The 20,650-nt window shown below is 40.6% G+C and overlaps 1 protein-coding gene across 12 annotated transcripts in view; it reads left to right on the top strand.

Annotated features, from left to right (window-relative positions):
• The window catches only part of ZWILCH (zwilch kinetochore protein), a 37,262-nt gene that overhangs the window by 11,411 nt on the left and 5,201 nt on the right, over positions 1–20,650 (top strand). For 9 of the 12 annotated variants that reach the window (XM_044764672.2, XM_044764670.2, XM_070499489.1 and 6 more), the window contains 12 exons: positions 2,627–2,826; positions 3,408–3,478; positions 3,810–3,965; positions 5,750–5,821; positions 9,603–9,696; positions 10,231–10,280; positions 10,938–11,043; positions 11,596–11,675; positions 13,717–13,873; positions 14,391–14,419; positions 17,814–17,950; positions 19,070–19,165. In XM_044764672.2, coding sequence (XP_044620607.1) covers positions 2,627–2,826; positions 3,408–3,478; positions 3,810–3,965; positions 5,750–5,821; positions 9,603–9,696; positions 10,231–10,280; positions 10,938–11,043; positions 11,596–11,675; positions 13,717–13,873; positions 14,391–14,419; positions 17,814–17,950; positions 19,070–19,165 — 1,248 coding nt within the window. The remainder of the gene's footprint in view (positions 1–2,626; positions 2,827–3,407; positions 3,479–3,809; positions 3,966–5,749; positions 5,822–9,602; positions 9,697–10,230; positions 10,281–10,937; positions 11,044–11,595; positions 11,676–13,716; positions 13,874–14,390; positions 14,420–17,813; positions 17,951–19,069; positions 19,166–20,650) is intronic. The other 3 variants (XM_070499465.1, XM_070499439.1, XM_070499496.1) reach the window with 1 other exon arrangement.

Here is a 20,650-nt window from a genome sequence, read left to right as displayed (position 1 = left end):
CTTTCAGTTCTGTTCCGTTGATCTTTGTGTCTGTTTTTGTACCAGTACACGTTGTTTTGATCACCAAGGCTTTGTAGTACATTTTGAAGTCAGGGATTGTGATGCCTTTGGGTAACTTTTAATTTTGATACCCTTTCAAATTTACAGAAAAGTTAAAAGAATAGTATAGGAACTTCTCTATACCCTTGACCCAGATTCACCCATCACGTATTTACGTTTTGCTGCATTTGCTTTGTCCTTCTCTCTCTTATTCTTCCTCTTCTACTCCTCCTCCACACCCCCATCTATATAAATACACATATCACACACATTTAAAAAAAATTTTATTGCGGTCTTAATAGTTTATAGTATTGTGAAATTTCAGTTGTACATTATTATTTGTCAGTCACCATATAAATGTGCCCCTTTACCCCATATGCCCACCCCCCAACCCCCTTCCCCTCTGGTAACAACTGATTTGTTGTCTTTGTCCATGTGTTATTTATCTTCCACATATGAATGAAATCATACAGTATTTGTCTTTCTCTGTCTGGCTTATTTCGCTTAACATAATACCCTCAAGGTCCATCCATGTTGTTGCGAGTGGGACAATTTTGTCTTTTTTTATGGCTGAGTAGCATTCCATTGTGTGTGTGTATATATATATATATATATATATACGCACCACATTTTCTTTCTCCGTTCAGTCGACGGGCACTTGGGTTGCTTCCACATCTTGGCTATTGTGAAAATGCTGCAATGAACGTAGGGGTGCATAAGTCTCTTTTGAATTGTTGATGTCAAGTTCTTTGGATAAATACCTAGTAGTGGGATAGCTGGGTCGTATGGTATTTCTATTTGTAATTTTTTGAGAAATGTCCATACTGTTTTCTGTAGTGGCTGCACCAGTTTGCACTCCCACCAGCAGTATATGAGGGTTCCCTTTTATCCATATCCTCTCCAACATTTGTTTTTTTTCATCTTGGTAATTATATGCCATAAAATTATGCCATTCTAATGGGTGTAAGGTGATATCTAAGTGTAGTTTTGATTTGCATTTCCTTGATGATTAGTGACGTTGAACATCTTTTCATGTGCCTGTTGGCCATCTGTATATCTTCTTTGGAAAAATGTCTGTTCAGATCCTCTGCCCATTTTACGATCAGGTTCTTTGGTTTTTCTTGTTCAGTTCACACACTTTTTAAATGAAATATTGACAGTATGTTGGAGATGTTGTGTTCCTTTACCCCTAAATACTTCGCTATGTATTTCCTAAGAAAAAGTACATTCTCTTACATAACCACAGAACAATGATCAAAATCTGGAAATTTAACATTGCTACAATACTATTACCTAATTCACTGTCTATATTCAAATTTCCTTAAGCATTCCAGGGATTAATGACCTCAAGCATCTTTTCGTGGGTGTATTGGCTCCTACTTTCTTCCCTCCTCCACCCCCAGCCAGTTTTATTGAGATATAATTGACATATCCTACTTATTTCTTTTGCTTCATCTCACAGCCTACTTCCACTTTCACTGAACATCTTCCCCACCGTATTGAACTCCCTACTTGTAGCAGCTATAATCCTGTCACACTTGGTCACTTTCTGGTGTGTGTATCTTGATCTGCCTGTTGTACCCTTCTCCGACTTCTTAACTAGGTGAAATATTTATGTGTTTTGCCACTTAATTTCCAGATTTTTGTTTCTGGGATACTGTGATATTGTGATTTATAATAAGAAACATGTATTTGGTCTTCATCCACTGTTCTTGGCACAGAGTTCCTAAAACTCTTGGAATTTCCTAGGTGATGAGAATGATGAAGGTGTCTTTTGTTAATGAGATGACTTTTGGAAAGCCCCTAAGTAACCTAAAGATGGGGGCTGGTTGCCAGGGGAACCAACTGTGTGATTTGGAGGGTTAGAACTTTTTGTCCTACCGCCATCTCTGGAAAGGGAGAGGGGCTGGAGATTGAGTTCAGTCACCAAAGGCCAGTTCTTTAATCAATCATGCTTATGTAATGAAGCCTCCACAAAAATGCAAAAGGCAAGGGTTTGGAGAGGTTCCGGGTTGGGGAGCATGTGGAGATGCAGGGAGAGTGGCATGCCAGGACAGGGCGTGGAACCTCCATGCCCTTTTGCCATACCTTGCCCTGTGCAGCCCTTCCACCTGGCTGTTCCTGAGTTATATCCTTTTACAATAAGCCGGTAATCTAGTAAGTACAGTGTTTCTCTGAGTTCTGTGAGCTGCTCTAGCAAATTAATTGAACCCAAGGAAGGGGGTTGTTGGAACCTCTAATCTTTGGCTGGTTGATCAAAAGCAAGGAGGCAACCTGGACTTGCAGTGTCATCTGAAGTTGGATGGGAAGAGAGGCAGCCTTGAAGGACTGAGCCGTTAGCCCATGGGAGCTGACACTGTCTCCGGGTAGATAGTGTCAGGATTGAGTTGAAATGTAGGACACCCAACTGGTGTTGGAGAATTGTTTGGTGTGAGGGAAACCCCCACACATTGGACTTGTGTGCAGAATCTTGGTGATCAGAAGAGTCAGAATCGTAGGTACCCCTCATGATATCTTTGGAAAAGAAACCTGTTGACTGATTGACAATCTGTACTTATAATTTATTCTTCCTACTCTTGTTTTCAAGGCAGTTAATTGGACTGTACACTATGGCTCACAATCCTAATATGACCCATTTGAAGATTAATCGGCCGGTTACTGCCCTCCCTCCCCTCTGGGTAAGGTGTGACGGTTCAGATCCTGAAGGTACCTGTTGGCTGGGAGCTGAGCTTATCACAACAAATAACAGCGTTACAGGAGTTGTCTTATATATGGCCACTTGTAAAGGTGAGTGCTTCTCTTCTTACTTTTATGGGGATGTGGATGTGTGTGTATTTATTTATTTGTATAGTTGTTGTTTTGTGGTTTTTACTGAAAATTGATACTGTTAAAAGGGAAGTGCCCACGATGGAGCTTGTTAGCCACCATGAATCTGCTGGAGTGTGTAACCGCGTCGTATAGGAGATAGAGCATGTAACCCGTCGTATAGGAGATAGTCCGGGAATGCGGGAAACAGATCTCCACGCGTCTGCATAGGAGTTTATACCTGTTTTGTTTGGGTTTCATTTGATTTATATGTGTGGATCTTTGGAAATTTTCATTGGAGAATAAAAAATTGAATGTAATGACGACATAATTCCGGTCTCGTAGTAGGCATTTAATTATACTTTTGCTAGTAGTATTGACTTTTGTTCCACTTTCATTCTGTTATAAAGATTTCATTCATTTGTGATTTAAAATTTTATTTTAACAGTTATTAGGGTTAAGTTGTGGTACCCTCAGAATTTGAGGGATTATAATTTTCTAGCTCTAGCAATGTAATTTTGAATTAAACGTTTACATTTTTTTCTTTGTTTCATCTCCTATAGCAGATAAAAATTATTCTGTAAATCTTGAAGACTTAAAAAATTCACACAAGAAAAGACATCACTTGTCCACTGTAAGTACTTCTCTTCTACTCATATTATTTTCTTCAAGCTGTTATCAACCTGCCTTCCTGGTTTAAAGGTTTTTTCACTCCTAATGTGACTAGATATTTTTCTGTAGTATCAACATGTTTGTATTTATTTTCATATAAGCTAGTGACTGAAAATATCTGCCTTCTTGCCTTTTAGCTAATCTTTGGGATTAAAGATAATTGTCTTATTTTTCTATTTGAGATGAAAGTGTGGCTCTTTTTCTTCTTGGGGGAGAAGGATCGAAGTCGTTTTGGTAACGGGCCTTTGACGTGTGAGAGCATATCTAACTGCTCTGCTGGGTGCACCCTTTAGGTAACAGCCAGGGGCTTTGCCCAGTATGAGCTCTTTAAGTCCACTGCCTTGGACGATACAGTCATCGCGTCACAGACTGTGATCACTTTGGATATTTCCTGGAGTCCCGTGGATGAGATTCTTCAAATCCCCCCACTCTCTTCAACCGCAACTCTGGTAGGAGCAGAGCCTGCTTCCTGTTGAGTTAATGAGGCCCCTAAATGTGGGTTTAATTTTCACACGATTGTTGCTAGTGCTGCGTGCTTCTGGCCCCAGGCAGACAACTCTGAAAAGCTCGGCTGGCCCCTAAAGTCTCACCAGGGCAGCCAGTGGCGGTGTTGCCAGGCGATCTGATCCATCAGTTGCCCATAGTGTTGCAATTATGTGCCTTAAGAATTTTGCAGTGATTAATAAAGTCTCTCAAATGGGGACTCAAATGGAGTCATCAAAGTGACTTATCTCAGCTATTCTTAAAAGAGTGCAGAGGGCCGGCCCAGCGGTGCAGCAGTTAAGTGTGCACATTCCGCTTCGGCAGCCTGGGGTTCGCTGGTTCAGATCCCGGGTGTGGACATGGCGCCACTTGGCAAGTCATGCTGTGGCAGGCATCCCACTAATAAAGTAAAGGAAGACAGGCACGGATGTTAGCTCAGGGCCGGTCTTCCTCAGCAAAAAGAGGAGGATTGGTGGCAGATGTTAGCTCAGGGCTAATCTTCCTCAAGAAAAAAAAAAAGAGTGCAGCTATTGGCAACACATCAAGAATCATTATATTAGTAAGCCTTTTCACCCTATATTTACATTTCTAGAAATCTGTCTTAAATTAGAATGGCTAAGGAAAATACATGTACAAAGATATTCAATGCAGTGATACAGCTGTGTTTCCAAAATATTAAAAACAAAACCTGAATGTTCAATAGGGAAATGATTAAAATAGATTTCCCTGATGAGATATACATTCTTTAAAAATCATAATTTAAAGTCTCTTTAAAAATAATAGGAAATGCTTATTATTAAGCAAACAAAAGGAAAAACTACAAAATTGTATATATCATAGGATCTCTACTATGTTTTTAAAAAATATATACACAGAAGCCTGGATAGTCTTAATAGTGGTTCCCTCAGAGTGGCTGGATTATGGATAATTATATTCTTTTTTTTTTTAAAGGTTGGCACCTGAGCTAACAACTATTGCCAATCTTCTTTTTTTTTTCTTTCTGCTTTTTCTCCCCAAATCCCCGCAGTACATAGTTGTATATTTTAGTTGTGGGTCCTTCTAGTCATATGACATGTGGGATGCCACCTCAGTGTGGCCTGACAAGTGGTGCCATGTCCTTGCCCAGGATCCAGACCAGCGAAACCCTGGGCCGCTGAAGTGGAGCGTGCCATGAGGCCAGCCCCCAGATAATTATATTCTTAATGTTTTTCTTTTTCTGCAATATGAATTTATATACAATGACATTTACCCCTTTTTTTGTCTTTTCTTTCATCACCCCCCTTTTTTTAAGATCTTAGATATTAAAACCTTGACCTCTGACTAAGACACACATTGTTGCTTTAGTTAGAAGGCGTCTAATGAATGTATTTATTAGAGGGGTTTTATTTTTGGGGTGTGGTAATGCTAAATTTCTCTTTGAGCCTTAGATGTATCTATTTATATTTCTCCCACTTGTCCTCTTGGAAATTCAGTCAAACAGAGCATGTGAGGAGAGCATTGTTGCATGTAGGTACAGTGTGGTGTAGAGAGAGGAGGTGATGGCCTGAACTGAGGTTACTCTGTGGGGATGGGCAGTATTTATGGTATCTGGGTAGGATGTGCTAAATCAAGTATGGCCCCTCTTTTTCAATTCATTCGTGCTTTATGAAATATATTTTTTGGTGAGTGGGTACTTTGAAATGCAACTAACTGTGACCTTATGCCCAGAGGATGTGATTACCAGTGAAAACTGACTTTGGGAACTTTTTAGAATATTAAGGTGGAATCAGGAGAACCCAGAGGTCCTTTGAGTCACCTTCACAGAGAACTGAAATTTCTCCTTGTGAGTATCCTTCTGGAATTTGTGACTTGCATTCAATCTCATGTTTTCATAAAAATGTTTGCTCATATTATTGTTATTTAGTGTTGCATTCTTCAAAATTTGTTCTGAATGTTGTGTATTCATTAGATACTTATGGCAATTTGGGCAGTTTAATTTTACTACGTGGTAGTTGTCCTTTCAGTTACAGGGAGCGTGAGTTAGATAGTTAAAACTACAGCTCTTCTGTCTTTTCTATTGGAGTATTTGGGTTTTGTTCATATGACAGGGTGGGTCAGCTTCCAGTTTATTCCAAATGCGTATATAGGCTTCTTGTTAGTAACTGGGATTTTGATTGATGCTAAAGATTATTGAGCATGTGTTTCAAGAATTTTATGTTTCGGTAATTTTAGCTGCACTCTACAAATTGAATCTCAGGGATGCCTTGTTTTAATGCAGTAGAAATTCCAAATGTCTTAGCCTGGCGTACAAAGCCAGCTATATCCAGTCATTGCCCTACTTATTTCTTTTTTCTTTTCTTTTTTAACAGCTTTACTGAGATATAAATTATATCCCATAAAATTCAGTCATTTAGGTGTACAGTTCACTGGTTTTTAGTATACTTACAGAGTTGTACAACCATGACCATATTTAATTTTGGAGCATTTTCATCACCCCATAAAGAAGCCCCTACCCAATAGCTGTCACCTCGGACCCCTCCAGCCCCTGGCAACCACTAATCTACTTTCTCTAGATTACTTTGTTCCTTTTTATTGCCAAATAGCATTCCATTGTCTAGATACACCACATTTTGTTTATCCATTCGTCAGCTGATGGACATTCCAGTTGTTTCGACGTTGGGCTATTATGAATAATGCTGCCGTGAACAGTCGTGTACAAGTTTTTGTGTGACATATGTTTTCACATCTCTTGGCTGGAGTTGCTGGGTCATATGGTAACCCTATGTTTCACCTTTTGAGGCACTGCCAAATTGTAACTGTTTTCCAAAGCGGCTGTACCACTTTACGTTCCTACCAGACGTGTATGAGGGGTCCAGGTGTTCTATATCTAAGCCAGTGTTTGATATTGTCTCTCTTTTTAAACTATAGCCATCCTGGTGGGGATAAAGTGGTATCTCATTCTAGTTTTGATTTGCATTTCCCTGATGGCTAATGATATCGAGCATCTTTTCATGTTCTTATTGGCTCCTACTTATTTCTTTAGCTTAATCTTACACCCTACTTCCACTCACACTGAACCCCCAGCCCTCACCGTCTTGAGTTCCTGCTTATAGTAGCTCCGATCCTGTCACACTTTGTCACTTTCTGATGTGTGTGTCTTGATCTGCCTAGTGTACCCTTCTCCCACCCCTTTGCCGGGTGAGCTCTCGGTGACGTCTTCACCTAGGATGCTTGCACTGATCCCCCAGGACGGCTTATGCTGCCTGTGCCTTGTGCTCCTGTAGAACTCTGCACACACCTCTTGTCAGAGTGTTTATCAAACACAGTCATTTGTTTACTTCTCTGTCTCCCCTACGAGACTTGAGTGCCGGGTGCCCCGTGGTGCCTTCAGCATCTAGCACAGTACCAAGCATTTTAATTCTTTTCCCTGCTGTTATTATTTCCCTGTTTGTACAAAACTTGGTGCTTTTTCTCCCTTTCTCACCTTTCTTCTTTCTTGAAAGCTCCTCTTTCAGGACCCTTCCTGTGGGCTTCTATCATACAACCCTCGTGTCTCTGCCCCTCTCTCTCTACCCTGGCAGAGAGCCTGGCCATTCAGTGATTTGACTAAGGCCTTTATGAGGGAACTCCAGACTCCCATCTTTCAGCTGATCCCAGTTCCTACTTTTCCCCCTTCCACCTAATTATTTCCCACTTTCATAGAGTGCTATGACCCCAAACTCGGTATGTCCAAAATGAAACTTGAAATCTTCTCCAGGTTAGATCCCCTTAGAAAATCCCCCATTGCTGTCTGTGGTTCCACCATTCCTCCAATTTCCTGGGCTAGAAACTTTATATTTTACTTTAGTAAGAATTATATCTACCATCACCACTAATTGCCACAGCTAGAAGCTGCCACTCTGTGTGCCAAGCACGTGGTTCTGGATCGTTCCCTTATTTTCCTGAGGTGTTGGCAACTGGTAAGTGGAAGGGCTGGTTCAAAACTCATTCAAATCCATGTCTGTCTGTCTGACTTGGAAGTCCATGCTTTGTTATAATCTCCCTTATAAACCACAGACTCTTAGATCTGCACATGGCCATGCTCTCTCCAGATTCAATCCTTTGTATTTTTATAAATGAGTAGGCGTTTTTATTTTATTCTACGTATTCTCTCTCTTGAATAAACTGTTCTTTTGTTCCTCTTAGCTTTCTCTCGCTGTTCCCGTCTTGGTTAAAGCCCTGATCACCTCCCTCCTGGACCACTCTAATGATCCTTCATTGTTTCTCAACAGGGACGCTGTCAGCATTTTGGGCAGGACCATTCTTTGTGATTGGGACCATTGAACACATTGCAAGATGTTTAGCATCCTTGGCCCCCACTAAACTAAATGCTCAAAGTGCTCCTGTACCCGCAGTCATTGTGACACCCAAAATTATCTGCACATTTTTCCAAAGACCCCCTGGGGCTGGAGGATGATATCACTTCTGTTGAGAAACATTCTTCTTTTTTTTTTCCGTAGAATCCATCCTGGGTATTTTTGACAGAGGAATTCTTTATTTATTTACTTATTGTATTGTTTTTTTTTGAGGAAGATTAGCCCTGAGCTAACTACTGCCAATCTTCCTCTTTTTGCTGAGGAAGACTGGCCCTGAGCTAACATCTGTGCCTATCTTCCTTTACTTTATACGTGGGATGCCTACCACAGCTTGGCTTTTTGCCAAGTGGTGCCATGTCCGTACCCGGGATCTGAACCAGCGAACCCTGGGCCACTGAGAAGCGGAACATGTGAACTTAACCGCTGCGCCACTGGGCCAGCCCTGACAGAGGAATTCTTAACTACTTGATCATGTCATTTTCCTGCCAAAAAATCAACAGTGGCTGTTGCCTTCCATATGAACTAAAAAAGTCTTTTCAGGTTTTAAGATCGCTATTCCTGTCTAGCCCCTATTCGTTCTAACCTTATTTCCCACTGTTCCCTGGGTGTTTTCTCTGCCCTGGTTGGAAGCATCCCACCCTCCTCGTCTTATTCCGTGCTCCTTCCCTGCTGTTGCTGATGGTCCCCACATTTGAGCTGAGCTCCTCTTTCACATTGTTCCTCTGGCTATTCTAGCCTATTTTGGACCCTTTTCCTTCCTTTGGTTTAGATATTGTATGTACAGGCATACACGTTTATATTGTTTTTATATAAACTTCCATTCAGTTTCACGTTTGCTGTTTTCTGATTATTGCATCTGAATTATCGGTCCTTCTTAACCAAAATTACAAGCTTCTTCAGGCAGGCTCATCGGTCTTGAATCCTCTGTAGCATCTGTGCATATGGTATCATAGTTCAGAACACTGTCTTTGACATCAGACTGTTGGATATATGTCCTGGCACTGTCAGTTACTAATCAGGTGACCTTGAGCAAGTTGCTTAACCTCTCTTAGCCTCAATGAAATGGGGATGATGATAATATCTGCCTCATAGGGGTTTTGTGATGGTTAAATACCATACTAGTTATAAAACCCTCAACGGTTCCTGGCATGTGATTAAACATTCAAGAAATATTATAATGGCTAATGTTATTATTAAAGGCATCCTTATTGATTAAACTATGTTTTTTGCTAACAAGTTTTTCTGTTTGATGTTTTTCGTCTCCCACAGGTTTTGGCTGATGGTTTGAGGACTGGGGTAACTGAATGGCCTGAGTCTCTGGAAGCAAAATCTGCCGTTGAACTCATGCAGGAATTTCTGAATGGTGTTTGTCTTCCTAACTCACACTTCGATATTGTTTATTTTTCTTTACCGTTTATTTTCTTAATTGAGAATTTATACTTGCTATATCTAAATATAAGTTGTCGTTTTTGGCTTGGTATTCTTTTTGGTTGAGATATGTATAAAACTGTGAGGTCTGCCATGGCCAGAGGGGCAGCTTTTGTTCTGAACTGCTAATGTTAAAGGTCTATGCAATTTTAAGAATAATATTTAATTTAAATTTTATATCCCACAATCGTATTTGAGATTGTAGGAGAAGAGGGATGGGGCAGTAACCTTTGAGTACCTATCACTGCCCGACATTGTGTGTCGGGGGCTCACTGTTCCTCGCTTCCCCCTCACACCGTTACCTGGGGTGTACCGGTTATGGCGTCCACTGGAGAGGGAAGTAACGTGCTAAACTCCCCATTATACTTCTACTGCCTCCTTTTGACATTTGAAAATGGGATTAGGATGGAAATTATTTGGAAAGCAGAAAAATAAAATCCAGAGTTAATAAGCTTTTGCTGCTTTCTAGACTTAAATAAGCTGGATGGATTTGGTGACTCTACAAAAAAAGACACAGAGGTAAGTGATTATTATCAGTTAAAAATGTACACTGAAATAGCTTTGAAATTTGGTTGTAATGTTATCTTTTGTGTCATACCATCTCAAATGGATCTGGCACAGCCATGGCAGTGTTTTGAGGGTAATTTCTTGTTTTTCTTTAACGTCAGTACTGGTGATTGTTTTCCTCAAGATCTGATAAGTATTTTTAAAGAGAACTAATACATATGTAGGTTAATTGCTCAACTGCAGAGAAGGAGAAATGACTATGTTAATATGCCATAACGTGGTATTACTATGGTATTCTAAGATACTATGAGATGGTATGTTGATGTGCCATACATGGTATTATTAAATTAAGCTAAATAGGTTGTCTTTTGACAAATAGGAAAATGGAGACAAAGGCAATTTAAATATTTTTACATGGAAGGAAAGTCAAATGCTTGCTTTTAGTCATCACAGTTTTAAAACAATTTTAGGGGTCCTGTTTGTCATTGTCAATTTATTTGTATCTCCTCATTAGTGAATGAAGTTGTAGAAAATTCGTTCACATCTGTGTGTGTGTTCGTGGATCCACATTTTCTTGGAGCAGCGTTTGAAAGCTGTTTGGCCTTAAACTATTTCAATATTTTTTTTTTTTAGTAAACTGAGTATCTCTGATGCTTGCTTCTTTTTCAGACAGTGAAGCATGACAGTGCTGCCGTTGATCGCTCCATCGAGTGTCTCTTCACAGTACGGGGTGATCTCGATTTTGCTGAGCAGCTGTGGTGCAAAATGAGCAGTAGTAGGTATCCATCCTGATTGTAAAGTGAAATTTTTCCTGTTATTTCTTGGGTTTATTTTGAAGTCTTTTGGAAATAGTATAATGTGTACTGCTGGTCTCATGTGGACATCTGGTTCCTGTTTTATCAGATTCATTTCTAATAATGCATTGGCACATTCTAATCAAGAATTGTACTACCACAAGGCAATTCATAGAATCTATTTTATTCTCCTGCCTGAAGCATAAGACTTAGGTGGTTTCTATGCTATAGTTATAGGAACCAAAACATATACCATAGTGAAATTATAATTATTAAAAAAAGGAAAAGATATTCCTTAATATTTTACTGAGTGTGTTATCTTGTGGCACTGAGTTTAATTTCTTTCTTTAGAAACGCATTGAATCTTTTTTGGGGGGTTTAATTTCTCTCTCCTTTCCCATCCATAAAGTACAGAAAGTACTTGTCCATAAAGTACTTGTCTTCCACTTCATTTATGTATCCTTAAGATTAATGACATCTTTGATCTGCAGAAATAACCATGAAAATAACATTAGGCTGACTTGCTTTCCAAGGCGTGATCTCCTATCAAGACTTGGTGAAGTGTTTCGCGTTGATCATCCAGAGTCTGCAGCGTGGTGACGTCCAGCCGTGGGTAGGTTTAGCAGCGGTGCTGGAACATGTTCACAGCGTAGCGGGGTGGTTAAGAACACAGGCTCTGGAGCAGACTGCCTGGGTTTCCATTCCAGCCCTGCTGCTTTCTAGCTGTGTAACCTTGGGCAGGTTCCTTTACTTCTCTGTGCCCCAGTTTCCTCGTCTATAAAGTAGGGATAAGAATAGTATCCACCACATAGTGTTGTTTTAGGATTAAATAATTTAATTCATGTAAAACACTTAGTGCCCAGCTGGTAGTTAAGTGCTCAGTATCTGTAAGCTGCTGATATAGTTATTGCTGTTGCTATGAATGATCACTCTCATATACCACTGATGCGAGTACAAATTGGAACACGCTCTAAAACGCAATTTTGATAATGTATTAAGATCCTCAAAATGTATATCATGCCCTTTCAATGAATAATTCTTTTGTTAGCATCCATCCAAAGCTCATACACACAACTATGTGTCAAGATTTTATGTATTAGAATAGTTATTACAGCCTCATTTATGGTAGCAAAAAATTGTAAATGATCTGAATTCTCACTGTTTTTCTTTTTTTTTTTTATTGAGGTATCCGCTATTAATGGAATGACTAAGTGAATAATGATGGAGCCACATGATGGCACATGTAATAGTTGCTAAAAATGGTGCTGACAGATGATGTAGAGAAATGCTTGTAAAGTTCAGTAAAAAAAAAAGGAGTATATACTATTGTATAAAAGGTGTAATTTTGGAGAGAAAAATCTGGAAGTAAATATGCTAAAATGTTATAGCAGTCACCTCTGGTGGAAGGGATACAGATGAATTTTTCTAACTGCATTATACATTTCTGTACTTTACAGATTTTCCATAATGAATTTCTGCTTTTATAATTTAAAAAAAGCTAGGCAAAAAGCTAGGAACAAAAAGATTCCTCATTTAATAGGAATTATTTTAAATAATGTGGCTGCCAATTCATGACTCTAAAACTTAGAAATTTTCATAGGTGTGAACAAGGATACACTCCAGAGCAAAGTCTTGCAAACTCTGCTCTAATTGAGTGTGAGTGACTTTAGGCATTTTAGGCTTGGACATTGAATTCTTCTCTTGAGAGTCTCTCTGTTTGTGAGATATTTATAAGTATATCCCTACTGTGTGCAACAAGTGCAGACAAGGTGAAAATAGTTTAAAAAAAATGCAAAAGATTGTGATGAAAATTAGAGATAATAGGAAGACAGTAGTGAGATGTCAAATATTTTAGGTATGTTTAAAATTAATTGTTTAACATTTGGAACACATGTTAGGTCTATAAGCTCACAGCTCTTATTTATTTATTTATATTCTTTTTTTTTTGAGGAAGATTAGCCCTAAGCTAACATCTGCCACCAATCTTCCTCTTTTTGCTGAGGAAGACTGGCCTTGAGCTAGCATCTGGGCCCGTCTTTCTCTACCTTATATGTGGGATGCCTACCACAGCATAGTTTAACAAGTGGTGTGTAGGTCCACACCCAGGATCCGAACCAGTGAACCCTGGGCCGCCGACGTGTGAACTTTACTGCTGCACCACTGGGCCAGCCCCTCACAGCTCTTTTTAATTTGCAAATGATCAAGTCAGTATGTTGGCTGTTGTAGCCAATAAAGAATTCCTTATGACACACGCACGGACCATTGAGGGAGCAGCAGCAGGTTTTCGGTGTAGTTGAAGATATTCAATTTTGAAAAAGATGCCCAATAGCACTTAATCAGCCAGGAGAAGAGAATTCCTAGTTGTAGAGCTTCAAAGGTCCCGCTCTGCCTTCTCTTTCGTGCAATTGTATCTAGAGGTGATGAGTTTAAACCCTTAATTGCTTTGGACTTAAGTAAATAAGGTAGGAATGGCACTTTAGAAACTGCCGTGTTTGTAACTTGGGTGCTTTTATTCAAACAATTTGTGGTATCAGGAGACTAAAAATGCAAGCTTATCGTTTTTAGCTTGAAGCTCATGCAGTCTGCTTCTCTTTTGCTTACTGGGCTTATTTATCGTTTTATTTATGGTTTTATAAAATTTTCTCGATTTCTAGCTCCATAGTGGGAGTAACAGTTTACTAAGTAAGCTGATTCATCAGTCTTATCATGGAGCCATGGACACAGTTTCTCTCAGTGGGACTGTTCCAGTTCAGATGCTTTTGGAAATCGGTTTGGACAAACTGAAGAAAGATTATATCAGTTTTTTCATAGGTAAGTCCCTTTCCCAGCTCAAGAAATTAAAAAATACATCACGGTTGGCAGCCATAGGTAATCTCAGGTTTGATCTTTCTGCTTGTCCCTAGTTGGTTGCAGTCCTGGCTTTGCCCCTGGTTCGTCGTGAGACCAGCATTTCTGTTCTCTGGGCCTTCGTTTCCCCTTCAATAAAGATTAGATTAAAGAGGACTGGAGTTTTTATTTGTTTGTTAGTTTTTAGTTCAGACATTTTGAGATTCTATGAGGTTAGTGTAGTAAATAAAACACCCTTTTTTGTGATGCTGTTTTAATATCCAACACGTGGTTGTTTTTATTAGGGGCAAGCTGTGACCATTTTTATAAGTACTAGTATATATTTATAGTGTAATGTGCCAGAAAATTTGGCTCTTTGTGAGAAACTTTTTAGCTTGAGCATTTCTTTTATACATGAACTATGAAAACTTTTTCTTAAATTGCTCAACATGTAATACACAATACCTAAAGCTTATTTGCATATGTGTATTTTTTTTAATAGGTCAGGAACTGGCATCTTTGAATCATTTGGTGAGTTTTTTTTTATTCTAAAGTTGGTTTTTCTGTTATTGTCATTCTGCATACAATTATTAAGGACCTACTCTGTGCCAGCCTCTGTCCTAAGTCCTAGGAAGCAGATAAATAAGACAGTCAGTGCCCTTAATTATACTGTCTAATAAGGCAGACAAAAAAGTAGCCCATTCAATGTCATTTCATGATACTGAAGTATAGTTGTATCCTGCTTAAACCAAGGTGCTCCCACAACTCTCGTTTATCTAAAAGGGTTAGGGAATGCCTTCCTTTGGTAGGCCCTGTAGAATTTCCTATGTTCTGTAATATATTGATTCAAAAGATGCTTCTGAGTTTCAGAGTCATGATTACGAGCTTTCGTATTTTCCTAGTGTACTGATTTAGAAAGTTTAGGAGATTGACGATCATCTGTACTGACCCTGAGATTCGTTGGGAGATCCTTTTAGAAAATGGATCTATAGTATCAACTTGTTTGTCATTTGTCTCTTATAAAAATACAAGATAGAAAAACTCTAGCTATATTGTGCAAAGTAAGACTCAGTTGGATTCTTTTGAGGTTAATTTTTGCTATTCAAATTTTAACGATTTTATTAAGAGTACATATTTTTAGTGGAAACATGCTTTAGCAAAATATATATATGATAATGGAGGGCCCAGAGGAGATTGCTTGGTGTTTTTATACTTTTTCTTTTTTTTTTTTTTTTTGTTTGAGGAAGATTGGCCCTGGGCTAACATCTATGCCCATTTTCCTCTATTTTATATATAGGACACCTGCTACAGCATGGCTTGATAAGCAGTGCTAGGCCCGCACTGGGATCTGAACCAGCAAACCCTGGGCCACTGAAGCAGAACATGAGAACTTAACTGCTATGCCACCGGGCTGGCCCTTTATACATTTTTTTAAACTTAGAAAAGTAATAACATTTTTGAAAGTTAGACTATAGTTCAGACATACCTTTTATCTCATCACCCAAATATGAGTGCTCTTATTTTTATGAATTTCCCTCAAGTCATTTCATATGCCTTGTTTTTTTAAATATGGTGCAGACTTTCGACACAATAGTCCTTAAACTTTGAGAATCTCCTAGAAGATTTTGAAGTGCTAATTCCTGGGCCCCTATGGCTCAGTAGGCATAGGGCTCAGGAATACGTCCTCAACTTCTAGAGGCCACCCCATTCCTTGGCTGCTGGCCCCTTTCCTCCATCTCCAAAGCCAGCAATAGTGGGTCAAATCCTTCTCCTGCTGCATCTTTCTGACTCACTCTCTGCCTCCCTCATCCAATTTTAAGAGTTCATGTGGTTGGACTGGGCTCACCTGCATAATCCAGGCTGCTCTCCCAATTTTAAGGTCAAATGACCTTAATTCCATCTACAACCTTAATTCCTTTTTGCCATAAATGCAACATATTCACTTCTGGGATTAGGGCATGGACATCTTTGGTTTTCTGCCTTTCTCAAGCAGGCCACATCTTGAGAAACACTGGGCTACATTGCCTCCAGGTAATCATTGACATCAGGCTGTGTCACCTCTGTGCAGTCTTGTGGGCAGGCAGAGGTCGAGCAGCCTAGGTTGTAGCATGGGCTGAGACAGTCAAAGGGGGAGGGCAATCTGGGCGTGTTCCTTTGTGCAAAGAAGCTCCTGGGGTGCTCCCCCTCCAGAGCTGTCCGGGGACCACTGGGAATACGGGTGGCAGGTGCAGGTGATGGAGTGGTCTCTAGCTTGTGTTGGGGTCCTCCCTTCCTGGGACCATGCCTATTTTCCTACTTGTGTTATTTTCACATGTTGGAATAACCTTTGTAAGACAATAAATATGTCCCTATATTTTGGATTTAATTGTAAATGAATTTGGATTTTAAATTATCACATTTTGCTTAGCTTCTTTTAAACTGTAATTTAGGATTACCCAGGGATCTCTCCTACTCCCCTGCCATTACCTCCAATCAATTTTTTTGGTGAGGAGATTGGCCTTGAGCTAACATCTGTTGCCAGTCTTACTATTTTTGTGTTGTTTTCCTCCTCAGAGCCCCAGTACGTAGTTGTATATCCTAGTTGTAGGTCTTTATAGTTCCTCTAAGTGGGACGCCGCCTCAGCGTGGCTTGATGAGCGGTGCCATGTCCAGATCTGAACCGGCGAACCCCGGGGCCGCCAAAGCAGATGGAGTGCGCGAACTTAACCACTTGGCCACGGGGCCGGCCCCTGACTGTAACTTTTCCCTTACTGTATTAGTTTTCTATTACTGTCTAAACTTGGAAGCATAAGTGAACACAAATTTATTATCTCAGTTTCCAGGGGTTGGGAGTTGGGCTCATTTTAGCTGGGTCCTCTGCTTAGGGTTTCACACGGCTGAGATCAAGATGTCAGCCAGCTGTGTACTCATCTGGAGTCTTGATAGAAAAGGTCCACTTCCAGGTTCTCTCATTTGTTGTTGGCAGAATTCACTTACTTCTGGCTCTATGATGAAGGTCCCTGGTTTCTTGCTGTAGCTGGTGGCCCAGGACAAGTCTCAGGTTTTAGAGGTTGCTTGCCGGTCCTTGCCATGTGGCCCTCTCCGAAACATGATAGTTTGTTTCTTCAAAGCCGGTGCGAGAGCCTCTCTAATGCTTCATCTTCTTTTAAAAGGCTACCTGACTAGGTCAGAGTAATGAGCAGGTGATACTCTTGCTTTTGATTAGCTCGCAGTCCATCAACCAGTAACCTAATCCTGGGAGTAACACCCCCTCATACTTGCAGGTTCTGGCTTCATTCAGGGTGAAGGGAATTATACAAGATGTGTACTCCGGGGGCCAGGCGTCTTGGGGGTCATTGTAGAAGTCCATCTAGCGTATTTTCCATGGGTTATTTCCTTAGGATGGGTTCTCAGAAATAGAAGTTCTGAGCATTTTCTGATGCTTGATATACGTTGCCATATTTCTTTTCCAAAGGGTCATACCAATTTACCAGTAATGTATGTTAGTGGAAGCTTATCAATACACTTGCTTAATTTCTTGGTACTTCAGGTTTACTGTCTGATTTTAGAAGTGGACACTTCCGTCAACCCAGCAAGTGGATTGAAGTTCAGAATGATCTTGTGGATTTGCCTTCCTTCCACTTGGAGAGCTTGGGGCGGTGTTAGTCACCCACTTGGGCCTCCTCGATGAAGGAGTTCTGTGATTTGCCTTTACCAGAGAATATGTATAATGGTTTGCTTAGAACATTCTCAGTCAAGACTTTACTTACAGTTTAGTTTGAGGAAGAATATGGAAAGGCGGAAAGCTGCCTAGCTGCCTCCTGTCTTTTTTTCCCTCTATCAATCAAGCATCCAAACCTACGTTTGGCAGGCATAGCCATATTCTTCGCAAAGATTCCGCTTGTTCTTTAACTCCCTATTTTGCTTGTACTTTTCTTCATTCCAGGAATATTTCATTTCTCCATCAGTTGATATACAAGAACAGGTTTATCGTGTTCAAAAACTCCACCATATTCTGGAAATACTAGTCAGTTGCATGCTTTTCATTAAACTTCAACATGAGCTCCTCTTTTCTTTAACACAGTGAGTATTTCTCTGTTGTTTACTTACATAAAAATGTATTCTCTTCTGAAATAGTTGCAGCCAAAATATATGCATTTTGTGCTATGAGTTCGGATAGAATCTGCGCCCTGTCCGCACGGTAGCAGAGTGGTTCCATGTCGCTGCCGGAGGGAGGAAAGGCTCATGGATTCAGAGGGATCCGGTTTGACACCTGGTGCTGACACTTCCTGACTTGCTGAGGAAGTTTCCTTTCACTGCAGCTTGTTTTCTCATCTGTGAAAAGGCTCTAATAACCTCATGTGTTTGTGTTAGGATTAAATGGTGTAATATGCGTAAAGTACCTGACACTTAGAGGTGCTTAACAAATATTAGTTCCTTCTCTTTTCTGTGCATCCTTATAAGTTTAGGCCAAACTAATCTTTGCCAGCCGTCTCCATGGTAACTGAATGGAATCGGATATTATCACTAGACCTCTATCAGTAGTATTGCTGTAATTTTAGAGATTCTGCTGATCAGTTTCACTGAAAACAGTTTGGAATGATTCTCACACGTGGATTGCTGGGGTCTTATGTGTATTTGAGGTTTCCAACTGGAAATCAGTGAACTGGCCAGTGGAAGGACTGGGTTTCTTTTTCCCTGTGGAAGGAAATGAACCACTGTCTTTTCTAAAATTAGAATTTCCTTAGTTGTAAAGGGAAAAGTTTGAAATAATTATTATTTTTTCCATTAAAGAGCAGTAGTTAACTCTTTAATTCCCCAGACTCAGAACACCGTGGAGGCTGTCTCTGTCTTTTGCCTCTTTTTGTTTTTCTCTTTCTCATATCTCTTTCTCCCCACTTAAGCCTTTACTTGGGTTCAACTTAAATATATTTTATATTTATGAGAAATATGTCCACAATTAATTTTTAAAAAGTGAATGAGATTGTTTTTCAAAGAAAAAAAATAACCTAATTTTTTGGGAGAAGAGGGTTTATTTGTTTTTTATTTTTGTGGCTCTGAAATTATTCTCCTGTTGATGTTATGGTTAGTGGTATTCAATAAAATGTTTCCTTTATGAGCTTTAGACTACAGATACAGGAAAGCCTTTCTCTCCAAGTCACGTTTTTTCCAAAAGAAGTTCTTTTTCTTTCCTTTTTTTAGATCTTGCATAAAATACTATAAACAAAATCCTCTTGATGAGCAACACATTTTTCAGCTGCCAGTCAGACCAACTGCTATAAAAAACTTATATCAAAGGTAAGCAATTTCATAATTATACTTTAAGTGCAGCCATGATTCTAGGCAATTTCGGTCTCTGTTCAGGGGACCTCATGACGCAGAGCTGTTTCACCTCTGCGACCACGATCACCCGATTCCCACTGTCTGACCATAGTCTGATAGACTTCTCCGTCTTCCTTCTCCCGGACCTTTTGTCTGCTTCTGTAGGCTATTGGGCCTCTAGTCTTTCCTTTTTCTCTCAATTCGTAATTCCTTCACAGAGTAGGGCAGAAAGTACAGCCAGCAGGAAATGACAGGTTGGGAAAAACTGATGAGGGGAATGACAACAAAGTCAAGGGTCTGGCTGTGGGAGTGGGAGCAGGGTTTGGGATCGGGGAGGTCTGGGGCGGTGAGGCTAAGAGGATAGATTACCCGTCCACATGGACGCTGAGGACACGGGGGTTGCCTCGGTGATGGTCTCCTCTGATTCATCCCTCAGCATGTAAGGGACTTGAAATTTCTCTGTACTAAAGCCGCTCTATTCAAACCCTCCTCTCATTAGTCACCTGTTCGCCAAACCTCATCGCTCCCCTGAAACTGCTCTGGCAAAGCTCTCCAGTGGCCTAATCACGCAATCCGGTGGACAGTTTCCAGGAGAAGAGTGTCGGCCCCGGTGCTTAGCTGGCCCTCACCTCCTTCTCCTTCAGCGAGCACTTAAAGGCTCTTCGGCATCTGGCCTTTTTGCTGTGTTGAGCTGATCCCCTTCCTTCGTTTCTCAGACATAACATTCTGTCTTAATTTTTAATTCTACTCTCTGCCCACCTCCCAGCCTGAGACTAGTTCTCTTTTCAGCTTCTTTCTCTGCCTGCTTCATGTGTGAGTTTTCACCAGAACTTCATCTTCTGCCCTCTTTTCTCCTTACTTCCTGTCTTCCCTGGGAGGCTGCACTCATACTCCAGGCGTCAGTTCCTCTTCACTAGTGACAGTTCACGCCCTGTATCTCAGCTTCTCCTGAGCATCACATCCATGGTTCTAAATGCCTGTTAGATGTGAACCCTCAACTTCACCATCCTGTAGATAGTTCAGACTAAATCCAAGCCCCTCATCCCCTTCCTAACGCTTTTCCTCCTCCGGGATTTTCTCTCTCAAGTGACCGTTACTAATCTCCACCTGATGCCCCAGACAAACCTAGGACTCATCTTCCACTCGTTGTTGTCACTTCCTCCCTCCGTTAAGTGGTTACCAAGTCCTGACCTTCGTGGAAGCTCTCGAATCCACCCCCTTCTCTCCCTCTTCACCTCGTCATTCCTCACCTCCCGCCTGGTCGTGTCATACCTGGGCAGTATGGTAGAATCCTTTTTCCTGCTGCCCTTCTGCCTCTGTTATCTCCCTTCTCTACGCCACTGCCCAAGTGGTCTTCCTAAGAGTCAGACGCCGTCATGACTTCCTTCTGTTTAAATGGCCCCCTTACCTTCAGGGCAGTGTTCCAGTGCCTGAGCGCGGTCTGTGAGGCCTTCTGTGCCT

Source organism: Equus asinus, chromosome 2 (assembly GCF_041296235.1).
Source record: "Equus asinus isolate D_3611 breed Donkey chromosome 2, EquAss-T2T_v2, whole genome shotgun sequence".
In the NCBI taxonomy this organism is placed as follows: Eukaryota; Metazoa; Chordata; class Mammalia; order Perissodactyla; family Equidae; genus Equus; species Equus asinus.
Note: the sequence above shows the minus strand (reverse complement) of the source record. Positions and strands in the feature narration are given on the sequence as shown.